The 19,037-nt window shown below is 38.5% G+C and overlaps 1 protein-coding gene across 1 annotated transcript in view; it reads left to right on the top strand.

Annotated features, from left to right (window-relative positions):
- The first annotated feature begins 571 nt into the window (after positions 1-571).
- NCAM2 (neural cell adhesion molecule 2) overlaps positions 572-19,037 on the top strand; it is a 516,332-nt gene continuing 497,866 nt past the window's right edge. Inside the window, exon 1 of the mRNA XM_045902626.3 lies at positions 572-843. Within this exon, the coding sequence (XP_045758582.1) occupies positions 789-843 (55 nt within the window). The 5' untranslated portion in view covers positions 572-788. The remainder of the gene's footprint in view (positions 844-19,037) is intronic.

Raw genomic sequence — 19,037 nt, 5'->3', positions numbered from 1 at the left:
CCCTCTACAGAGGGAGGAGACAGGCCGTGTAGACACTAGAGGACAACTGCTTCCCTCCACCGCGCGGAGTGGAAGCGTGGGAAGGGGGCAGCCTGCTGAAGGGCTGAGCGAGAGGGAAGGCCTGGGAGAGGCAGAATCCTTCCCCTCCCACGCCCTTGCAGCACTTCAAGCGGCAGAACACACCGCCCGCACTCAGATCCCCGCTCCCGCTGAGTCCGGGCGCGCTTAGAGCCCGGGGCCGGGCGGCCGCCCGCCGCACCAGCGCAAGCTCAAGCTTCCGCGAACTGGCCGGCGGCGGTGCAGGAACTCCGGGCTGCCCTTCCTCCTCGGCCCAGGGGCGTCAGGCTGACCGTGCGGTCGCCACTCGCAGTCGTGCTCGTGCCAGCCCGACCGCAGCGGCCACGCCAGCTGGAGGCACCGGGACCCGAACCCGCTTCTCCGAGCTCGACTGCGGACGAATCCTGGGGCCGCGCGGCGCGGAGGGATACGCCCCGGCCGCGCCGCCCCGCCCCCGCCCCGCCTCCCCCCCGCCCGGCTGTGCTGCCGCCGCGGCGGCCGCTGCTGCTGGTGCTGCTGGTGCCGCCGCCGCCGCCGCAGCTGCCTGGATCTAGTGCGGCAGGGAGCGGAGCTTGCAGGCACTTTGCGAGGAGGAGCGCGCGGGCTGCGGGCGGCTGGGGCACCCCGGGGCGGCGGCGGCTCTCGCTGAGGCGGCCGTGGCAGCGGAAGGTTCTTCCTCCAGGGCTGGACTTGGTAACTTTGGAACTGTCCTCCAGGGTCACGTCCCGAACATGAGCCTCCTCCTCTCCTTCTACCTGCTCGGGTTGCTTGTCAGTAGCGGGCAAGGTAGGAGTGTGGTGCCGTATTGCATTTACTTTCCCTCCCCCTTCCGCCCAGCCAAGAGAGGCAGAGGGAGATACGAGAAGAATTAAATGAAAGAACTGAAGTTATAGTTACTGTTGTTGTTGTTGTTGTTATTTTCACTGTTTATTTTAGCTGCCGCTAAAATTACATCTGTTCTGTGGAGACCCTTAAATAAGAGAAAATACAGAATTGGAGGTTGGCATCAGTGAGCAGGGGATCGAGGCAAACTGCTGCTTTTTCTGGGATCTTGGCTTGCTCTGATTTTCATTATCAAAAATTGGATGAGTATGTTGGTGTGTACTAAGAGTTAAATATCTGAGGTTGAGGAAGGAAAGGGAACGACGATTTTTTACAGAAGCAGCAAAACTATCAGCATTAAACTCGTTTGTGACATCTCTCTCGTGTGCAAGAAATTCAATTCTTAGAGACTTTCCCCCCTCCCTTTCCCAAGACCCCAATTCCTGACTAGGAAGTGAACGATGATGGTTTATTTCTGTTGAAACTAAGAGAGGGGCCATGGATGTTGTGTGTAAGCAAATGGATAAAACTAGGCATGTGTTGCAGTCATTCATTTTCAGCAACCCCCCACCCTTGTTAATACATCAAGGTTGAAAATTTTTATAGCGTCAGATTGTGATTACACCTGTGAGGGATGTTTTAGCTTGTGGAGAACTGGTGAGATTTTTACCTCTTGAGAAAAAAAAAAAAAAAAAAAAAGAATAGCTTATTAAAATAACCTGAGAGAATTTGTGGAAGCTACCTCTGTTTAGATAGAGATAGATCTGAATTTATCTTGCTTTGTTTGGATAGTTCACGTTCACATAAAATATATTTATAATAAATGGAAGCATTTTCAACTGTGCAGACAAGTTTGGACATTTAATTGGGAACACAAAATGCTAAAACATGCATTGGTGGAAGTCTTTAAATAAAAAGAAAATAGATGTAATTTTGTGACGTGTGGTAGTTGCATAGGATGTTATATTATTAGTATGGTGTGAAAGTTGTTTTTTGAGAAAACATAAATTACAAGACAAGTTAAAATATCTCCACTATATTCGATTCTAAGCATTTTCTAGCCTCTCCTGTGTTGCTCATTTGGTCCAGCAGGGGGTGGTAGAACTCCATTTTAAACCCAGAAATGGTTGTTTCTGTTCTTCCACACTCACTGGGTCCTTCTATCATTCTTCAGCAGGGCTTGACATTTTGGATATGAAGCCTTCCTTTCTCTGCCCTCACCTCCCTAAAGCTATATAGTGTTAGTGGCTGATGAAACATGATTGGATGCAGATTTTATGTTCAGAAATCAGAATGCAAAACCGAATGTTGCTATAGTTTATAAAGTGTCTTGGTAAGATGCTACTCATTTCCCCTTAATAATATAAAGTATGCAAAATTTCAGTCATAGCAAAATTGCAGATATATCCATCTGAAGCTGATATTAGCCTGGTTAATTTGATCACTATTTTAGCAAAGATCAACATATACTTTATGCCCTACAGATATGCTGCTTTTATTTTTGCAGAGCTGCTGATTTATGTTTAACTGTTCATTTATAACATAGACAGGTATTAGTGAATCCTAAGAAGCAGTCCCTGAAAATTGCAGTTAAAATACCACTGCAATTAACCGAGTGTAGCTAGTGTGGAGTAAGATGGGGGCATAATAGAAAGCAAGTTTATGCAGACTTACGATTACATTGTGACTGGTTTGGAGAAGAAATATATCTCCGTGGTGGAGTCTGTGAATTTACATTTATGGACACTAAGTGTGTTGGGATTTGGGGGACAAAAGAGAAATCTAGGAATGTTTAAATACTATATGCAGACACAATTTAATTTGGGCCTGTATATGTGACATATCTGAAATTGTGATTCCCCTAATTTATAATTCAGAATGCAGGGTGATTGTACAGAGGGGCTCTAACACTAAAGCATGCCTGAAAGGGAGCCTATATTCACTGTAATGAAACAGGGAAGGAGGAGAGCATCATTCTACATATCTATCTAGTGCGATTTAAAAATGCGTGGCACTCATAGAGGTGTAGATGCATATCAGAGAGACCTAGCTTTTGTGAAACTGAACATGTAGTACTTCTGTGCCGTGTGTCCTAATGAAGTCGGAGATGCTGGGAAACAGCAATCCTGATCCTGGAGTCCAATTCTCCTATGCTAGTGTTTTGTCCTCCAATTAAGGATGCAGAAGCAAGTATCAGACACACCACTGGAGCAGTTTTTGAAAAAAAGGCATCTAGTGTAACTCATAATTTTGTTTATTCTTTTATAAATGGGGTCGTGGAAAAGCCTCCAGTTAGTGATCCCTGGGCTTGCCTTAGAAATACTAAAATCCCAGCTTGCTGATTTATGTTTCCAACAATATACTTGCAGGGGATTTTATGAAGCATGATTGAAGCTGTTGCTTTGGAAAGTGGTGTGCAGTTAGACTGGGGAAAGGCAACGGTGATGTATTCCCTTTTAAGTAGTCAAAACGTTTTGAACTGCAGCAGTTGAACAGCAGAAAATGACAGAAGTGAAAAACTGAGCAACTTAAGTGGTTGCCAATACCATAATTAGCTAACGAGGTCTAATAGTTCTAACTTTCAACACAACATTATTGTTCTACTGTAGTGAGAGCCTTTTTTATTATAGCACAAATGCTTCTTTAAAAGCCTCTCATTTCCACTGCAAGATTAATATCTAATGAAGTAAGGCTGGGATTTAATTGTCAAGTCTGAATTTAGTTGTCAACGGAAAGGAGATTCTATAACTCTTAACTTCGGCAATTATTTTTCTTTGTATTCAAAACTTGGTCACAGTCTCTGTCATCATAAATCTCAAGTAATAACCTGAGTCTGTGATTCACAGTGCATTTGCTGTTTGGATCTATGTAAATCCCAATTCCCAAACTGTAATACGTATGGGCTGCTTTCCTAAATTATTGCCTTCTCCTTTTTAAAAATTACTCAAGTGTGATTATAATAAGCATCTATTACTGGATGCTTATATGTATGAAATAGAAGGATTTTTGTATGAAACTGTAAGGTAAGAACAGAGCTGTTCATCTCTTTTGCAATCCAGTTCAACCATACAGTCAGAACACTTGCCTAAGCCAAAATCATGGGGAGAGGGAGGTGAATTGCCTGGTTAATTAGTTGAACTTACAGGCATCTGCTTACATTTTCTCTCTCTGGTGAAGTGCTAATAAGTCATCCTTCATTAGAGAAGTGTACCTTCTAAAAATCAAGCATGGGTGTGTGTGTGGGTGGGTGGGTGGGTGGGTGTGTGGGTGACTATGAGTTTCACCTCTATAGGAAGGTCTCCACAAACCTGTCTTCAGTGTAGGCTGTGACATAGTCAGCCTCTCTCACGTCCTTTTTAATCTAGTCTGCTCTAATTTGTTGATGTCAGCCTCTTTTGCAACGTTTCTATTGAATCAACTCCATATGCATTTGCACTTAGAGAAGATAGGCTCTGTGAATTAATATTGTTATTGTCAATGAACAACCCAGAGGATTTCCTTTCCTGCTTTATGTCAAAGGAGTTAAGCAGAGCATTTGGCCACTTTAGTTTCTAATGCTGAATTGGAGCCCAGGAGAGCAAGAAGGGAAGGTGGTGGGCCCCGGGGGTCCAGTGAGTCTTTTCAATGACACAGTGGGCTAATGTTCTTCCAGAGGTAATGTCCCATTAGAGAAGCAATTAATGGAAGAAAATAACCTCATTCAGTACAAGAAGAAAGTCAAATTTCATATAATTTAGTAAATAAAATGGCTTTCTTTCAGACATAAAGCTAGTTTGTAATAGGACTGAGAAATGAGCTCTAGAAATTGAAGCTGGTAACCAAGCCTAACAGTGTCATTTGTTTTTGTCTATTTCCTTGGGAGGCAGGAATGCGAATGGAAACAAGGTTGCCAATCAGAAGGCCCCATGGAACTAGTCCTGCTGCTCTCTCTGGCTTTTGACATTTGGAAAAAGATTTTAATTTATCTGTTTTCAAGGTCACTCTCATAGCAGTGAACTTTTGAAAGCATGAAGAAAGTGCTTGATAAGTGGTAGCGCAAGTTTGAATTGCTTTTGTTTTTGTTTGTTTGTTTTTTATTTGGTCCAGAATAAAATGAGTCCTCTGGGTGTTGTGCAAAATTAATTTAATAATTTTAATATTCTGACAAGGGGGATATCATTGTTTTTCAAGTTTTATTAATCTAGATTCTAAATTCCCTGTGCCCTTTATACTATACCAATTATATTGAAGATAAACCTATTTAGAAGTTTATAAAATAGTTTTAATTTTCCAAATTATATGTTATGAGAACACTTTGAGATGCACCAAGTGCTTTTATGCTTTTATTAAATGTAATCTTCCTGAACTTCATAGAGCCAAGGTATCTTTAATTGTTCAGCAAATAAAAGTGCTTCTATATGGCACTATTTAAAATATTTTAATAACTTTTAACTATTTACACTGTTACAATTATAATAGTGCTGGTTCCAAATGGCTATCAATGTACTTCCTGGTGTCACATATTCACTTGGGCCACTAACAATTCATCAACCATTACAAGGCATTTTAGAAAGCTGTGATCGAATGAAACAGACTTGTCTGAATTTAAATAGTTAAGAGGTATGATAGGGAATTTTAAGAGTATTTACGAATGTAATGATCAACAGATGACAGTTTTAAGGATTTCAGGTCAGTTGGTCAGAATTTTCTTGGCTCCATTTTGTTATTAAAATTAGCAGGAAAGGGGAAAGAACACTGGATTTGAAATCAAGATTTAGACCATTAAGTCTCTTGACTTTGAAGAAGTAACTTAAACTCTCAGAGCCATCATGTGCTTATTTGAAAAATCTGATGTAAATATATCTGATAGTTGCTATACTGCCATGAGGAGCAATTGTGATAATAGGTATGTGTAGGGCTCCTATAAAATATCAACCCTACTGTGCCAGACATTATTTTGCCAGATGTATATTATGAATACAGACAAATCTGCCCATGGTTTAAAAACATTCCATTTATTCATTTTTTTTCTTAAGTCATCGCAAACTTCTCTGGGAATAGGAATACATATGGGGGGGAGATAATCTAATTCATTGATAGGGTGGCTTATTCATCATTTACTCATTTATCAAGCATTTATGGAATGCCTGTAGTGCCTCAGACACCTTATTCAGCAGCATTCCTAGGAATGGTTGTATAGGTTGTGTGATGAACAACTCCAGGGGGCGCCACTCATAGTCGTGGTGTTAGAATACATATTTATTTTCACAATTTTCCAGCAGATGGCAGTAAAGGGTCTTGAGGAATGGGTTTCTTATTGTATGATAAATCCCTTTTATGGGCCAACACCAGGTTGGTATTAGTCGAGGAGAGGCTTAGGATGGGCACACGATTAGGATAAGTGATTTACTAAAGATCCAAATAGTAGCTAGAACTCTGGTCTCTAAACTCTTAATTCAGTTCCCAAACTTTTGCAGCAGCTTAAAAAAATTAACATTTCTTCAGCTTAAAGTAATGGTAGTATTTAAATTTTGTACCATTTTGTCAGTTAATCAATTAAAAAATACTTGTTCAGGCCTTACAATTATTATAATGGCAGCATCTTGTAACCCTATAGACCACTGGCTGGAAGTGCATTCACCTTGTAACGAATGATCAGCAAGAATTCAAGGGACTGTTAACTATTCTATGGATGAAGAAATTGAGGTACAGAGGAATTACCTGATTTGCCTATATCAGTTATAGTTAGGAGTTATCTGGAATTAGGATTAGATTTTCTATGCCTACTTTTAATGTATTTAATGTATTCATTTGAAAATTTGCATGTGTGTGGAAGGGGTAGTGCATAGAATTCAACGTTGATAGTTGAGAAGGCAAAAAATGTAAAAGCCAAGTAAGCATATGAGAGATCAGTTAACTGGTCAACAAAATGTTGCAAAATGAGGAAAGATATATAATTAATTAAAAATTAAAGGGTCTAAATAAGCCCTTAGGAATTCAAAAACTAGAAAGAGCTAAAATTTGTTGAGTGTTTGCTAACTGCCAGTCTCTATTGTAAGTACTTTACATGTACTAAGTAGCTCAATATGTACAATAGCCCTCTAATTATTAATTGTACTACTATTCCTCTTTTACACTTGAGGGCGATGAGGCATAGAGAATTTAAATAACTGTCTAAGTTTGCACAGCCAGGAAACAAAGATGTGAACTCAGGACATGTACAAAGATTTGCCCTTTAACCAGGACTCCACCTTGCCATTCACTGAAGCAGAAGGGGATTCAACATGGAAGATGGAGAAGATAAGACAAGGAGTTAACAACTGGTGAACACATGGTGAGAAAGGATGCTCCCAGTGTTCAGAGGGCAGAACAATTCAATTAATTGATTTAAGAGTTTGGAAAGGTGAGTTGTTGGACTCGATTGTGGAAATATTGGTGGCACTGAGAGGCAGAAAGGCCTTGAGGTCAGGCTGAGCTTGACTCTGGTGTAGATCTTCAGGAGCCATTGTTTGGGCAGGAAAAGAACAAGATTTAAGTTTTGTTTTGTTTTTAAGTCTCCTGGCCATGCATGGGGTGGACCAGAGGGAAATGAAAAAGGAGTTGAGGGGTCATGTTATATGTTTCTCTGGAAAAATTATTGGATTTTAATAAGGCATTCGATTTGAGAAATTAGGAAGCAGGTGGTACCTGAAATTTTAAGCCTTTTTGACAGAAATAATGGTTATCTTAATATAAATAGGGAAATAGATAAATAAGACCACTTATTTTAGGCGAGAGGTGTTTTGTTTTTGTTTTGCTTGTTCGTAGTTTTCTACATTGATAGTTGAGTTTGAGGTATCCATGGAACGTCTAGATAGAAATGTCATCAGTAACTTTGGAAAGGCCAGCTGTTGATCTTTTCATTTCAGAATTTTTCTCCACTTTTATTTAACTTTGTTCTCTTGTTCTTCCATCACTGTTTGCTCTAATATTATTTGGTATGTGTGTGTCTGGAATTTTGAGTAAAATTTCAGAAGCATATAGGTCAAATTTCTTTTATTATATATTCTTAATTCATTTTCACTGCTTATGCATAGCTTTATTTTTCTTTTTTTTATTCTGGGGAAACAAAACATGAAGAAATAAGAAAATAAGGAAATGAAAATAAACTAATATCAAAAATTTTGATATGAAATATGTAGAATTGGACATTTTTCTGTTAGTCTTCAAGGGAACTAATATTTTTGAGTGCCTACTGAATGCCAGGGAGCTGTGCTGGGCATTTTCACTCATTGTCTCATTTAATCCTGATAAAATCACCTTTGATAGATGATGTCTTAAGATTGAGAGTGTCGGATTGGCCTTGAGCATGTTCTGAGTATGTTCTGTGGCTGACACCCAAAGTCGCAGCCAAAGTGCAGCCTATGCATTTAAGATATAATTCGGTTCCTTTGTTTGTGTGTTTCTTTGATACAGGATTGGTTAATAGGGGGATGATGCAGGAACTGTGTTGTTCCATATATCACTTCTTCAGCTCATTAATTTTGAAGTGATTAAGAGCAAGCTTTCTCACTATAAAGAGAAAGCCTTAGCAATCTATGAAGATGTTAGTGAAAAATATGAAAATATGAAAAATCAACTCAAGTGCTTTCTTTTACTGCAAGTATTTGTTTGTTTAGCAGTTTAAGAACCATCTTGATTTCCCGTATATTATGGATCTGGAAATATTAAGAGTGCAGCTAAAAAAAAACTGGAAAGTCACTTTCTCCTGTGTTAAAATGATATATTTGTTTTTACTTTTTTAAAGGCTACACCCTGGATCATAGTTTTCATTTTAGAATGAATGTCCTTCAGGCCTTGCATTTTGAAAGAAGATACAAATGCTAGGTACAAGCATCAGTAAAGATTTAACTCTTCTGGTATTTTAATTAAGATTATTATGGTTGTTGTTAGTGCTTGGTTACACATTTCTGTAGGTTTGGAATTTTCTGACCTCTAATCCTGTCTTTTCCCATAAGCCGTGATATTTTTTACTGCGTGATTTTGCAGGCACCAGCGTTTTTCAGGGAGGCAAATATGGTGTTAGCATAGAAACACATGCCACCACTTTAAAATAAACCGATGTAATAAAGCTAAGACTTACAGTAGAGTACATCCTAATTTAAGAAAATAAGCACACATATACTTTGTTCTAAGTATTAATGAGGGTTGTGGACAGTTTTTCTAATATTATAACTTGTCCATTCTCAACCAGCTTTTTAATAACTACAATACTACTCTTTCTGATTATTTTTATATTTATTGCCCTCCTTAATTTACCTCTGATTATTATTATCTACCAGTGACAAATATTGAATATACTGCCTGAGCAGAGCGGTTGCATCTTTATATTCTAGTGATAGCTTTGTGTCATTGATGAGAGAAATCTGAAACACAGATCATGTGAAGATTAAAATATAACATGAAGTATATGCCATAATCTTTGTCAAACTACTGATCAATGATATTGACCTGTTTTTAATGTTTCTAATGCCAAGTGAAATTAAGTACATTTTCAATCCTGTTCAATTCTTTTTCATACTCTTTATCACAAAATCACTGGCTTCACCCTACCTATTGTATAGATTATATACTAATATTTTAAACTAGGTTAAACTTTTGAATTATCAAAGGGTTAGAGTTACATTATAGAATTTAATGATTTCAAATATACATATTATATAACGAGACGTACTAGTTAACAAAAACTTTGATGGTCAACTTAAATTTATCTACTTGAAGTCCCACGATTACCCTGAAATGTAGATACTATTCCCGATTTAGAAAAGAGGAAAATGAACCTCGAAGATATCAAATTACTTGTCCAAGAAGAAACTTTATTTTTTATTTTTTATTTTTTTTTTTATAATTTTTTTTTTAAAGATTTTATTTATTTGACAGAGAGACACAGCGAGAGAGGGAACACAAGCAGGGGGAGTGGGAGAGGGAGAAGCAGGCCTCCTGCCAAGCAGGGAGCCCGACACGGGGCTCGATCCCAGGACCCTGGGATCATGACCTAAGCTGAAGGCAGACGCTTAACGACTGAGCCACCCAGGCGCCCCCAAGAAGAAACTCTTGAAAAATGGTTGGTTTAGAACTTGATATAAATATTTTATTCTAGATGCAGCATTTTTCCTATTGTAACCTCTGTGCTTTTACAGAAATACATTTTACTCCTATTAATGGAGCAATTCTCAGAAATAACTTTGTGGTACAGTAGATACTTTATGTTACTCTGCCCTTCAAAGTTACTTTTGGACTGTGTTTACAGGATACATGCTGTTCATTTTAGAGGACTCCCTTTCACTTGACTTATTCGGGAATTCCTGACTTAGAACTGTTACGACGTCTACCTTTTATTCACTTGCAGGATCCTGTTTTCTTAGCCCCGTGCTTGTGACTATGAACACCGAACACTTTTGCGCCATTTCTAAAATTCCCAGACTTGGGCCCTGTGTCAACACATCTCATTTATTTTACACTTTTCTTAACTTTCTTTGCTCGGACAATTCCTATTATTTTTCTTCAAAACTCAGCTCAGCCATTTCATCACTGAAGACATTTTTCTTTCTCTCAACACATACATACCCAGTCAATGTGCAAGACACTGAACATACAATCTTAGATGGTAATATACCTGAATTCTGCATGTCAGACTACACTGTAATTGTATGTGACCTTCTGTGTGAACTCCCTCAGAGCAAGAATGCCTTTCCATGCTGGCTTGCCATTAAATACAATGCACTTGGTTAGGGAGTTCACTGTAAATTCTTATGTGTATTCCTGAAACATAGTAGATGTTTAGTAAATATGTGCTAAATAAATATTTAAATACTACCCAGCAGGAGTAAAACAAACTATTTAAAAATATATTTAGTTTTGACTGTTGGGAATATATTATCTGTTGGTCTGGGTATTTGTTCTAATAATTTTGTTTATATCACTACTGTACGTGATAGGCCTTCAATAAATATTTGAGTATCTATAAAATAATCCAGTCAGAAGGAAAGAAAAGATAACTTGCCTTATCTCCTGTACTGAAAATAAATTAGACCAGGAATAAAGCAGACTTTTAAATCTTGCTCTAAGATTTGTTTTTTTGAAGCCTTATCTAAGACATAAGAGACCATTATGTCGTTGAGGTTTCAGAGTCTTCAATACATAGAAATAAATGAGGGAGATATAATATATTGATAATGGTATAATTAAACAGATTAGATATTGTCGATGGTAAATGCCTGATTTGTCAATAGAACAAATATTTAAAGTCCTCAGAAATCAAGATAATCCCTGGGGTTAATTAAAAGTTGATTATTCAGTCAATGATTATCGGAAGCCAATTTTAAACTATATGTATAGGAAGACAAGCAAGATAAGAGTATTTTGCCTTATTTTTTCATAGGCACTTGGATTTTGTTTCTTTTTTTAAAAAAGGAAACTCAGCTTAACCTAAAAACTTGCTTTCTTATCTGGTAGCCATGTTTTGTCATGATTGTATGATGTTTTCTATGTCTGACTTCAATGGTAAGAGCATTTAAGTTAATTGGACAAAATACATTTTCAGATACTCCAGAATGTCTTTGTCACCTGTTTATTTGTCTGCCTTCCATTTATCCCCTAATGTTACTGGTATTGTTTATGCCACTTCTAACTTGAAACACAGTTTGCAATTAGAGATATGACCACTGTTTCTGATTCATCCATTTTTTTACTTTCATCCCCCCCCCCGCCCCCAAATTTCACATAATGTATGATCTCTTTAATTGGTTATCCACGTGAGTCATTTTGTTTCAGAGCCGGCTCATGAGCCCCATGCTAACGCATTTTATCTCTGTGGGCATTGTGCGTGGTCGGCAAGTTAGCAACAAAATTCAGCACAGGTTATTGAAAGATACTGTGTCATTCTCTGTACTTTACTGAAAACTTTCACAATCATATCCAAAGTGGATAGGAAGTATTCAACTCTAGTATTCTCACGATCTCGTCTGATCTCTCATGATATTTAAATAAAACTTAGTACAGAATCCTGAGTAATTATGAAGTACCCTAAGTTTCTAATGTATTTTCTCTTTCAAGTTCTTGTTCTGTTTCTATTGTATGAAGCATTTTATTAAAAATACCCTCCATCCTACTCTGTGCATTAATAGAGATTATTTGGAGAAAGATGATTTCTTCAAGCAGAATGTCGCTCCTTGCTAGGAAAATCAAAGGATTAACCTTACTGACTATGGTGGGGCAGGGGACTTGTTAACTTCCACTTGTCTCTTCCCATTTGGCTGCCTCTCAGCTCCTCATTTAGAAGTCTCCACATCTCAGGTGATGTACTTGCAAGTGGATTTATGATGGGAGAAGGGAAGTTGTCCTAAGAGGTGTAAATTGTCTTTGACTAATTGTGACTCCAGGACATATTCTGACTCAGCAGAAAGGCATGTAGGGAGCTAAGAATGAGAAAGGAAAGTAAAAACTATTAGTAAAGATCAAGTACTGTTTTGTTTTGAGGGTGATTCATCAGCTAAAAGGTAAGGAAGGAAGGAGTGGTAGGGTAAGACTTTGAGGAGCTGGGATAAAGGGTGAAAGTTATATGCATGCAAGGGGAGAAGGAGATGCCCACCTAAACAGAGAGGGACTACAGACAACCTTGTGCCCTCGAGGAACAGTGTCTGTTTGTAAATATTTCATGAATTAATTGAATGAGGGAAGGTCAGAGATAAACAAAGCAAGACACTAGTTACAGTGGTTAAGGACAGATTTTAATCAGTAATTTACCATATCAGGAGGAAAGGCTATTACTCTATTCAATAGGGTAAAGAGCCTAGTGTTGCTTTGTATAGAGGTGACCAGGTGACCGGGTGTTTTAAAGAGACAATGAAGAAATAGGGAGGAAGGTACATGGGGGCTCAGTAGAGTCAGGGAAGTGAAAAAATTACAAAAAGCAGGAAGGGGTGGTTTGGTCTGTTTGAAACTGCCTGAGTTTGTTAACTGGTGGTTATCAAAGTTAGGCTCTTGCCCTCGCACAGAGATTGGGAGATAGGGGTCCTATCTTGAGGTGTGGACATAAACAAACAGGAAAGTCTTCTGGCAGCCTTGAGTTTTCTCAGGCACTTTAAGTCATCCCAGGGATGCAGCCTTGAGCTGTTAAAAATAATGTAAATGCTTCATTCAAATCTTTATAGGTCAGGGTTGAGACCTAGTTGTGAAGAGAGCTCAGCGGAGCCTGGTTAGAATTTAGTAAAGGGGAGAATGTCGGAAAAAAAAATCTGTCCGTCACCGTGCAGAGTACTTTCTTATGGGTTACCTCATTTTTACATTCACAACATATATGGGATTTCTGAAGTATTATTTTACAGATAAGGGAACTGCATTTCATAAAAGTTAAGTGTCATCTAATAAGTCAAGGACTTGAAATTCAAATTTAGCTAATATTTGGTTCTAAAACTTGACTCATTTTTCTGACTTAAACATGGTACCTTTGAAGCTGCAAGGGGTAGCTGAAGGGAAAAAGGAAGTACTAGGAGTAGCTTTAGTAGTTTCAGGTTTTTACCACTCTTTCCGGCTATTTCTTTTGCATGGCTAAATTCTAGGTGAATGACTACCAATTAGCAAATGAGTAAATCTTTTAGGGGTCTAAAACATTAATGAGCATAGAGAACTAACAGGATTTAGAAATACTGGGTTCATCGTGGTTGCATGGTGGGGCAGTTTGATTGTCCCGGTTAGTGTAATTCATTATAGCATTAATATTTAAATATAAACTATATTTTTAAATGGCTGCTCTTATTGTAAAAACTGGAGTCATGAATAATTCAGTAAGTCATCAGTTTGTGATTGACTTACTGAATACTTTCATAATGAAATTACATCAGTTTAGGATGCTTTTCAGGTCAAAGAAGAAAAGGATACATTTAGAAGGGCTTAAAAATAAAAATCTATTATAGCATGTAAGAAATCATCTGGAGGCAGGTTGGGACTGCATGTTTCTCCTTGGTTTTTGCTATTTTTCCTCGACTTTATGGAAGAAAGTCGTCTGCAACAGTTTCATGTATCACGTTCTTCTACAATAAAATCTTAAGTTAGAAAAGATAAATATGTCACTGGCCTTGTATTACAAAAAAAGGATACATTCTCATATATCATCCGCAGACTTCTCTCAGTTCTCATTGGCTCGAATTGTATCATAGAAACTCCCCTAAACTAATGGCTGGTGAGGAGAATGTCATCACCATGATTTCCCCTGATGAAGCACCTCCTTTCTGTTTCTGAGGGGAAGGTCACCCTCCCTTGAAGCGTCTGATTGTTCCATCAAATTCAGTGTTCATTTACTGAAGAACGAGGGAGAAGAAATAGGGTGCAGTGGGTGGTCAGGTGTGTCTGCCACAAAGATGTTGAGGGGGCCCTTTTTGACAAAGAACGTAAACTATGTCAGAAGTCAATGTTTATTAAGCACTTACGGTGTGCTTTTTCAGTGTACTTTGTATGTCTGATCTGATTTAATTCTTCAGACTTACTTGTGAGGATGATTCTGTTTTAGAGAATAGGATGGGAACAGATTTTGAAGTGTTTGAATGACCTGTCAAACTCACAAAGCTACTCAGTGGCAGAGTTGGGATTGGAACCCCAGCTGGCTGGCAACAGAGTCCTCTTTCCTTGCCAGGGGGCTGTAAAAGGAAACTGTTAACATTGGGCATAGTTTTACTATTGTTAGCATTGAAGAATGGTAGGTAAGGATACTAACTTCCTTTCTGAGCAGGGTATATCCTGGGAAGTCTCCTGAAAAAGCTGTTATATACTTGATCTTATTTAATATCTGTGTTTACACATCTTTTACTATCTTTTTCTTTTTAAATTTTACAGATAATGAAATTAAGAGAGAGTGTGATAAAACAGTTTACCTGAGGTCACATAGCTATAAAGTGGCCAAAGTGGGATTTGACTAAAGACTTACTTCGAATTTGAGGGCTTGAGTGCTTCCTGCTAGACAGTGTTTGAAGACTGTATGTATGTATGTATGTGTGGCATGGCTGGGGTAAAAGATTTGGGGTAAAACAAATCATATAAACCTGACTGCTTTTCCAGAATCTTATGATATCAAAGAAGTTAATTTTTTAAAGGAAATATATTTCATTTTCATTGCTTTTTTTCCCCCAAACTAGACAGGACAATAATGTTCTCAAATGTAAGGGGGCCAAGGAAAAATATTCATTTGATTTCTGAAAGAGTTGAATGAAAAATAGAAATGGAGGCCAGGGTCTCCTTTAGAAAGAGAAATGGACACTGAAAACAAAATATTGGTTTGATATTGAGTGATGAGACAGGCTAAGTATTGAAATGAGTAAACTCACTAATCAGGGTGCTAATCTACTACATGCCTAGACCAAGATGTGAACCACACCAGTTCCTGGCCTCTAGATGGTTTCTTCCTGAGACTACACAGTGAATTAAAAGGCAGAATAGAGATTAAGATGCTTAGGGTATAAAACTGTGTGTGCTCTGTAATTACTTTTTCTTAGAAAGCTATTCTTCTTCTCCCCATCCCCTACCCCCATGCCAGGTACTCTCACCAACACTGTTTTTATGAATGGCCAAATATATAAAATTATATATACATATATATATATATATAGAATGGGGGGGAGTGTGTGTGTGTGTGTGTGTGTATGTATGTGTGTATACCTACGTATACATATATATATAAAAACCTTGGAAAATCATTCCATCAATCCATGCTGTGTCAAAATGCTTGATATATTTATTCCATTATTTTCATTAGGGCTGAAATTCATGAATATTTTAAGTGATTTCTTCTTTGCTGCTTTTTGCCTCTAAGAAGAAAATGTACTCCACGATAAAACATTGGGCTTATTATTCACACTTAGTGTAACTGAAGACTAATTAGCTAGTGTTTAATTTCTCAAGACTACAAAACAATATCTGTTGTCTCTCTGTTATACAAAATGAACAGCTAAGCAGCTCTCCCACCTTATTTTTTTAAACAAACTCCCGGTACACAAACATTCATAATTTATGATGTTTTCCGTCAAAACATATTCCCTGAATATAGATAAAATCAGCATTTGGAACATGGATGCTTTGGTTCCAGCTCAGGGACTGTGATTGAAATGCATGCACATGCTTGAAAAATTCTTCATTTTCATTTTCCCCAATTTGTAACTGCAGACATGAGGGCTGCTAAGTTTCTCGCAGTGTTATGCTCTCTTTTACATTGCACTGTACAACTGAGTTATAACATTTGTTTCAAAGCTGCTGAACAAATTGTTTAACATATTTGTAATATCACAGTAAGGATTGGATCATAAAATGTAGATACGCATTCTCTTGTATCTGTGTTTGATTGTCATGTCCCTTTTGAGGATTACTAAGTAGATAATCTGCTTCTATTTCTGATGACAGAGAACAAATTCATTTGTGTAAAGAGCTTTTGTGAGATATGTTGCTAATGTTTTTCATATAAAACATTTCTGTATTTGCAGGTATTCAAGACAACTGAGTTTACTTATTTGCAGCCAAGGAATAGTGTTCAAATTAAATAGTGTCTATTAACTTTATCATTGACTGGTTTATGGTTTTATGGAGATAAAAGTATTTTGAGAAGAGCCTTCCTTTTTCTATTAATGGCATTGAATCGTCCCATTTTAAAAGATGTCTTTGATATTCTTTTAGTCCTTATGGTTTGGTGACACCAGTCAAAATTGTTTCTAAAGTGTTCAGAATTCACATCGCGTGGCTGGTTGTTGAAGCGTTCTGCCTGAATGGTTGGGTTCTAAATGAATTCGTGCCAGCACATGGCAGTTCCAGCCATTGAGGCCAATGGCTGGTTAGTGCTGGGGCAAAACTCTTTCCCATGCACAAGTTGGTAGTGGTTTCCTGCAAATAAATTTGTATCCTGTGGCCCAAATGATGTCTTCAAGAAATAACTCAACATCTGTGTTTTATTTCCAGCTCTGTTCCATACTCAGTGAAGCCCAGATCTCTACTTAGAGCTAAATATCTTTACATTCCCTTCGGCGTCAAAGCAAAAGTTTTGTTAATTTTACTTGCAAACATTTTTACTTTGATTTGTGGGCATGCAAATGCTTTGAGCCCTCAAAATATTCTTTCATGTCAGAGGCTGTGTGATGGTGAAGAGCACAGAGTCTGAACGCTGGCAAATTTAAATTCAAATCCCGTTCACCCACTTGCTTAATGAGAGATGGCAAACAAGTGATTCACTTCTCTATTCCTTAATATTCTCATCTGTAAAATGGGGTTAATGATAGCACTACTTGCATAGTAAGTGTTCAGTTAATATTAGCTATCATTATTAATCACTCTAAAGCCAAGGTGTAATTACATATTTTTTTTTTTTTTTTTTATAATTTGTTAACCAGCCTTCCTTAAAAGGCTTCCAAAGTGTTTGGCTCTGTGAAAAACAATGCTGTGGTAAGATGTCAGATTTTTTTTTTTTTTTTTTGAGGTGATTATTAGTTTTGGAGAACTGTGTTGTCACTGCACCATTGATTACATTCTGTTTAGTTTTCCCACACATTGTGAAGGGTGGATGGCAGCTGGTAAGTTTGGCATTTGGGACCTTTATGGTATCTGGGGTCTCTGCTTTTCTTTGTTAGCTGTTTGCTATCATGGTGCAGGGCATCACAACTGAGGCAGAACAAGGAATTAAGGATAATTACACCATCTATTATGTGACCAACTGAGAACTGTTTAAATTCTGAATCTAGTGCCAAGTTCTGTCTCGCTCTCAAGGACTTCCTCCTCTTCCCATAATCCTACTCAGACTCGTGTCTGGGTTTAGGGGGAAGCTTATTGTCCTTGTTTGTTTCTCTACTCTTATCCGTCCTTAATTCGAATGTGGCTCTTGGTTCTGCCTGGAATTTGGGCAGTATCTGTCCTACTGACTGTTGGTTTGCAATCTGGCCCATATCATGGCAGGGTGGGGGGAGGCAAGAAGAGACTAAAGAAAGAGGCAGATTGGTAGGTGTCAGGTTTAATAAATTTACAGACAAGGCTTATGTTGAGTGCCCACAGACAGTAATCTCTGCACCTACCAGCCACAATCTTGAAAGTTTATATAGAGGCCTGAACTGGGTGCAGTCATGTATGCTAACCACATGGTCTCGCCAACACATTGTTCTCTCAAGGACACGTACTTGAAAATGGCTCCCATTGTGGGAACAGTTGGCATAGTGCACTAAGGCTTGGTGAGGAGGTGAGGAACCTCCAGTTGCCTGTGTCCAGCTCGTGGGTCAGCTGGCAGTCATGTCCTCTTGATGACCTCCTCCAAAACTGATGTTTCATATAGTCTGTTTCCACAACATGATCAATGCAGGTGGTTCCCACACTACTGAATAAGGCTCCACCTCAGCTCCCACTGACCCTGGTATGCTCAGAGGCTTAGCATTAGCAGTTCCTCTCTTACGACCTAGCTAGTTGTAACACCCCCCCACCGCCCTGCACCATCTCCTAGCTGCTGGGTTTTCTGGTTTATTTAAGCTTTAGTGATATTCAACATCCCCTTCCCTGGCCAAGGTGGTTCAGTGACAATATAGTCTCCTCTAATATTTGCATCATAATAAAGGAATTATAGGAAAGCTTGTTAAATCTCTTGCACAGTGCAGTAGAGTTAGTGGAGACTTAGGGGAGGAGCATACCTTGGGCCCTCTGGGGCCAACTAGCCTTCCCAATCTTTGTTCCTTATTGTAGTCAGTCATGCCCATGCCCTTTGCATGCTTGCAGATAGAAAACAAAGAAAAAGCCCTGTTCTGCTCTCAAATCTCTGAGTGGTGATAGTAGTAGACATTATGGTGGTAGAGATGGCAGGGCAATCTGGCCAGTTGCCTTCTGGGTCCCACCAAGAATGACAACACAAAGAAGGAAAAGGTAACTCTCTGACACTGGACAATCACCTGTTTTTATCATTCCCAACAACTAGTTGCAGTTCTCTTTTTAGGGAATGGGGAACTGTCCTTAGAGCAGGTGCACTCTTCCTTCTCTGTGGATCATGTTTTATAACCTCTTTGCTCTGAATCATCCGTTACTGATATTTAAAGGGACACTTGTTATGAAAATACTCTTTTCTTTCAAGTGCCTGGATTTTAACTCTAAAATCCTAGCATTCAAAGCTACCCATTCTGCCATGCTCTACTTAA

Source organism: Mirounga angustirostris, unplaced genomic scaffold (assembly GCF_029215605.1).
Source record: "Mirounga angustirostris isolate CCGP_5_RB_7025 unplaced genomic scaffold, mMirAng1.0.hap1 SCAF_1, whole genome shotgun sequence".
In the NCBI taxonomy this organism is placed as follows: Eukaryota; Metazoa; Chordata; class Mammalia; order Carnivora; family Phocidae; genus Mirounga; species Mirounga angustirostris.
The sequence above is the reverse complement of the archived record's forward strand: the minus strand, read 5'-3'. Positions and strand labels throughout refer to the sequence as shown.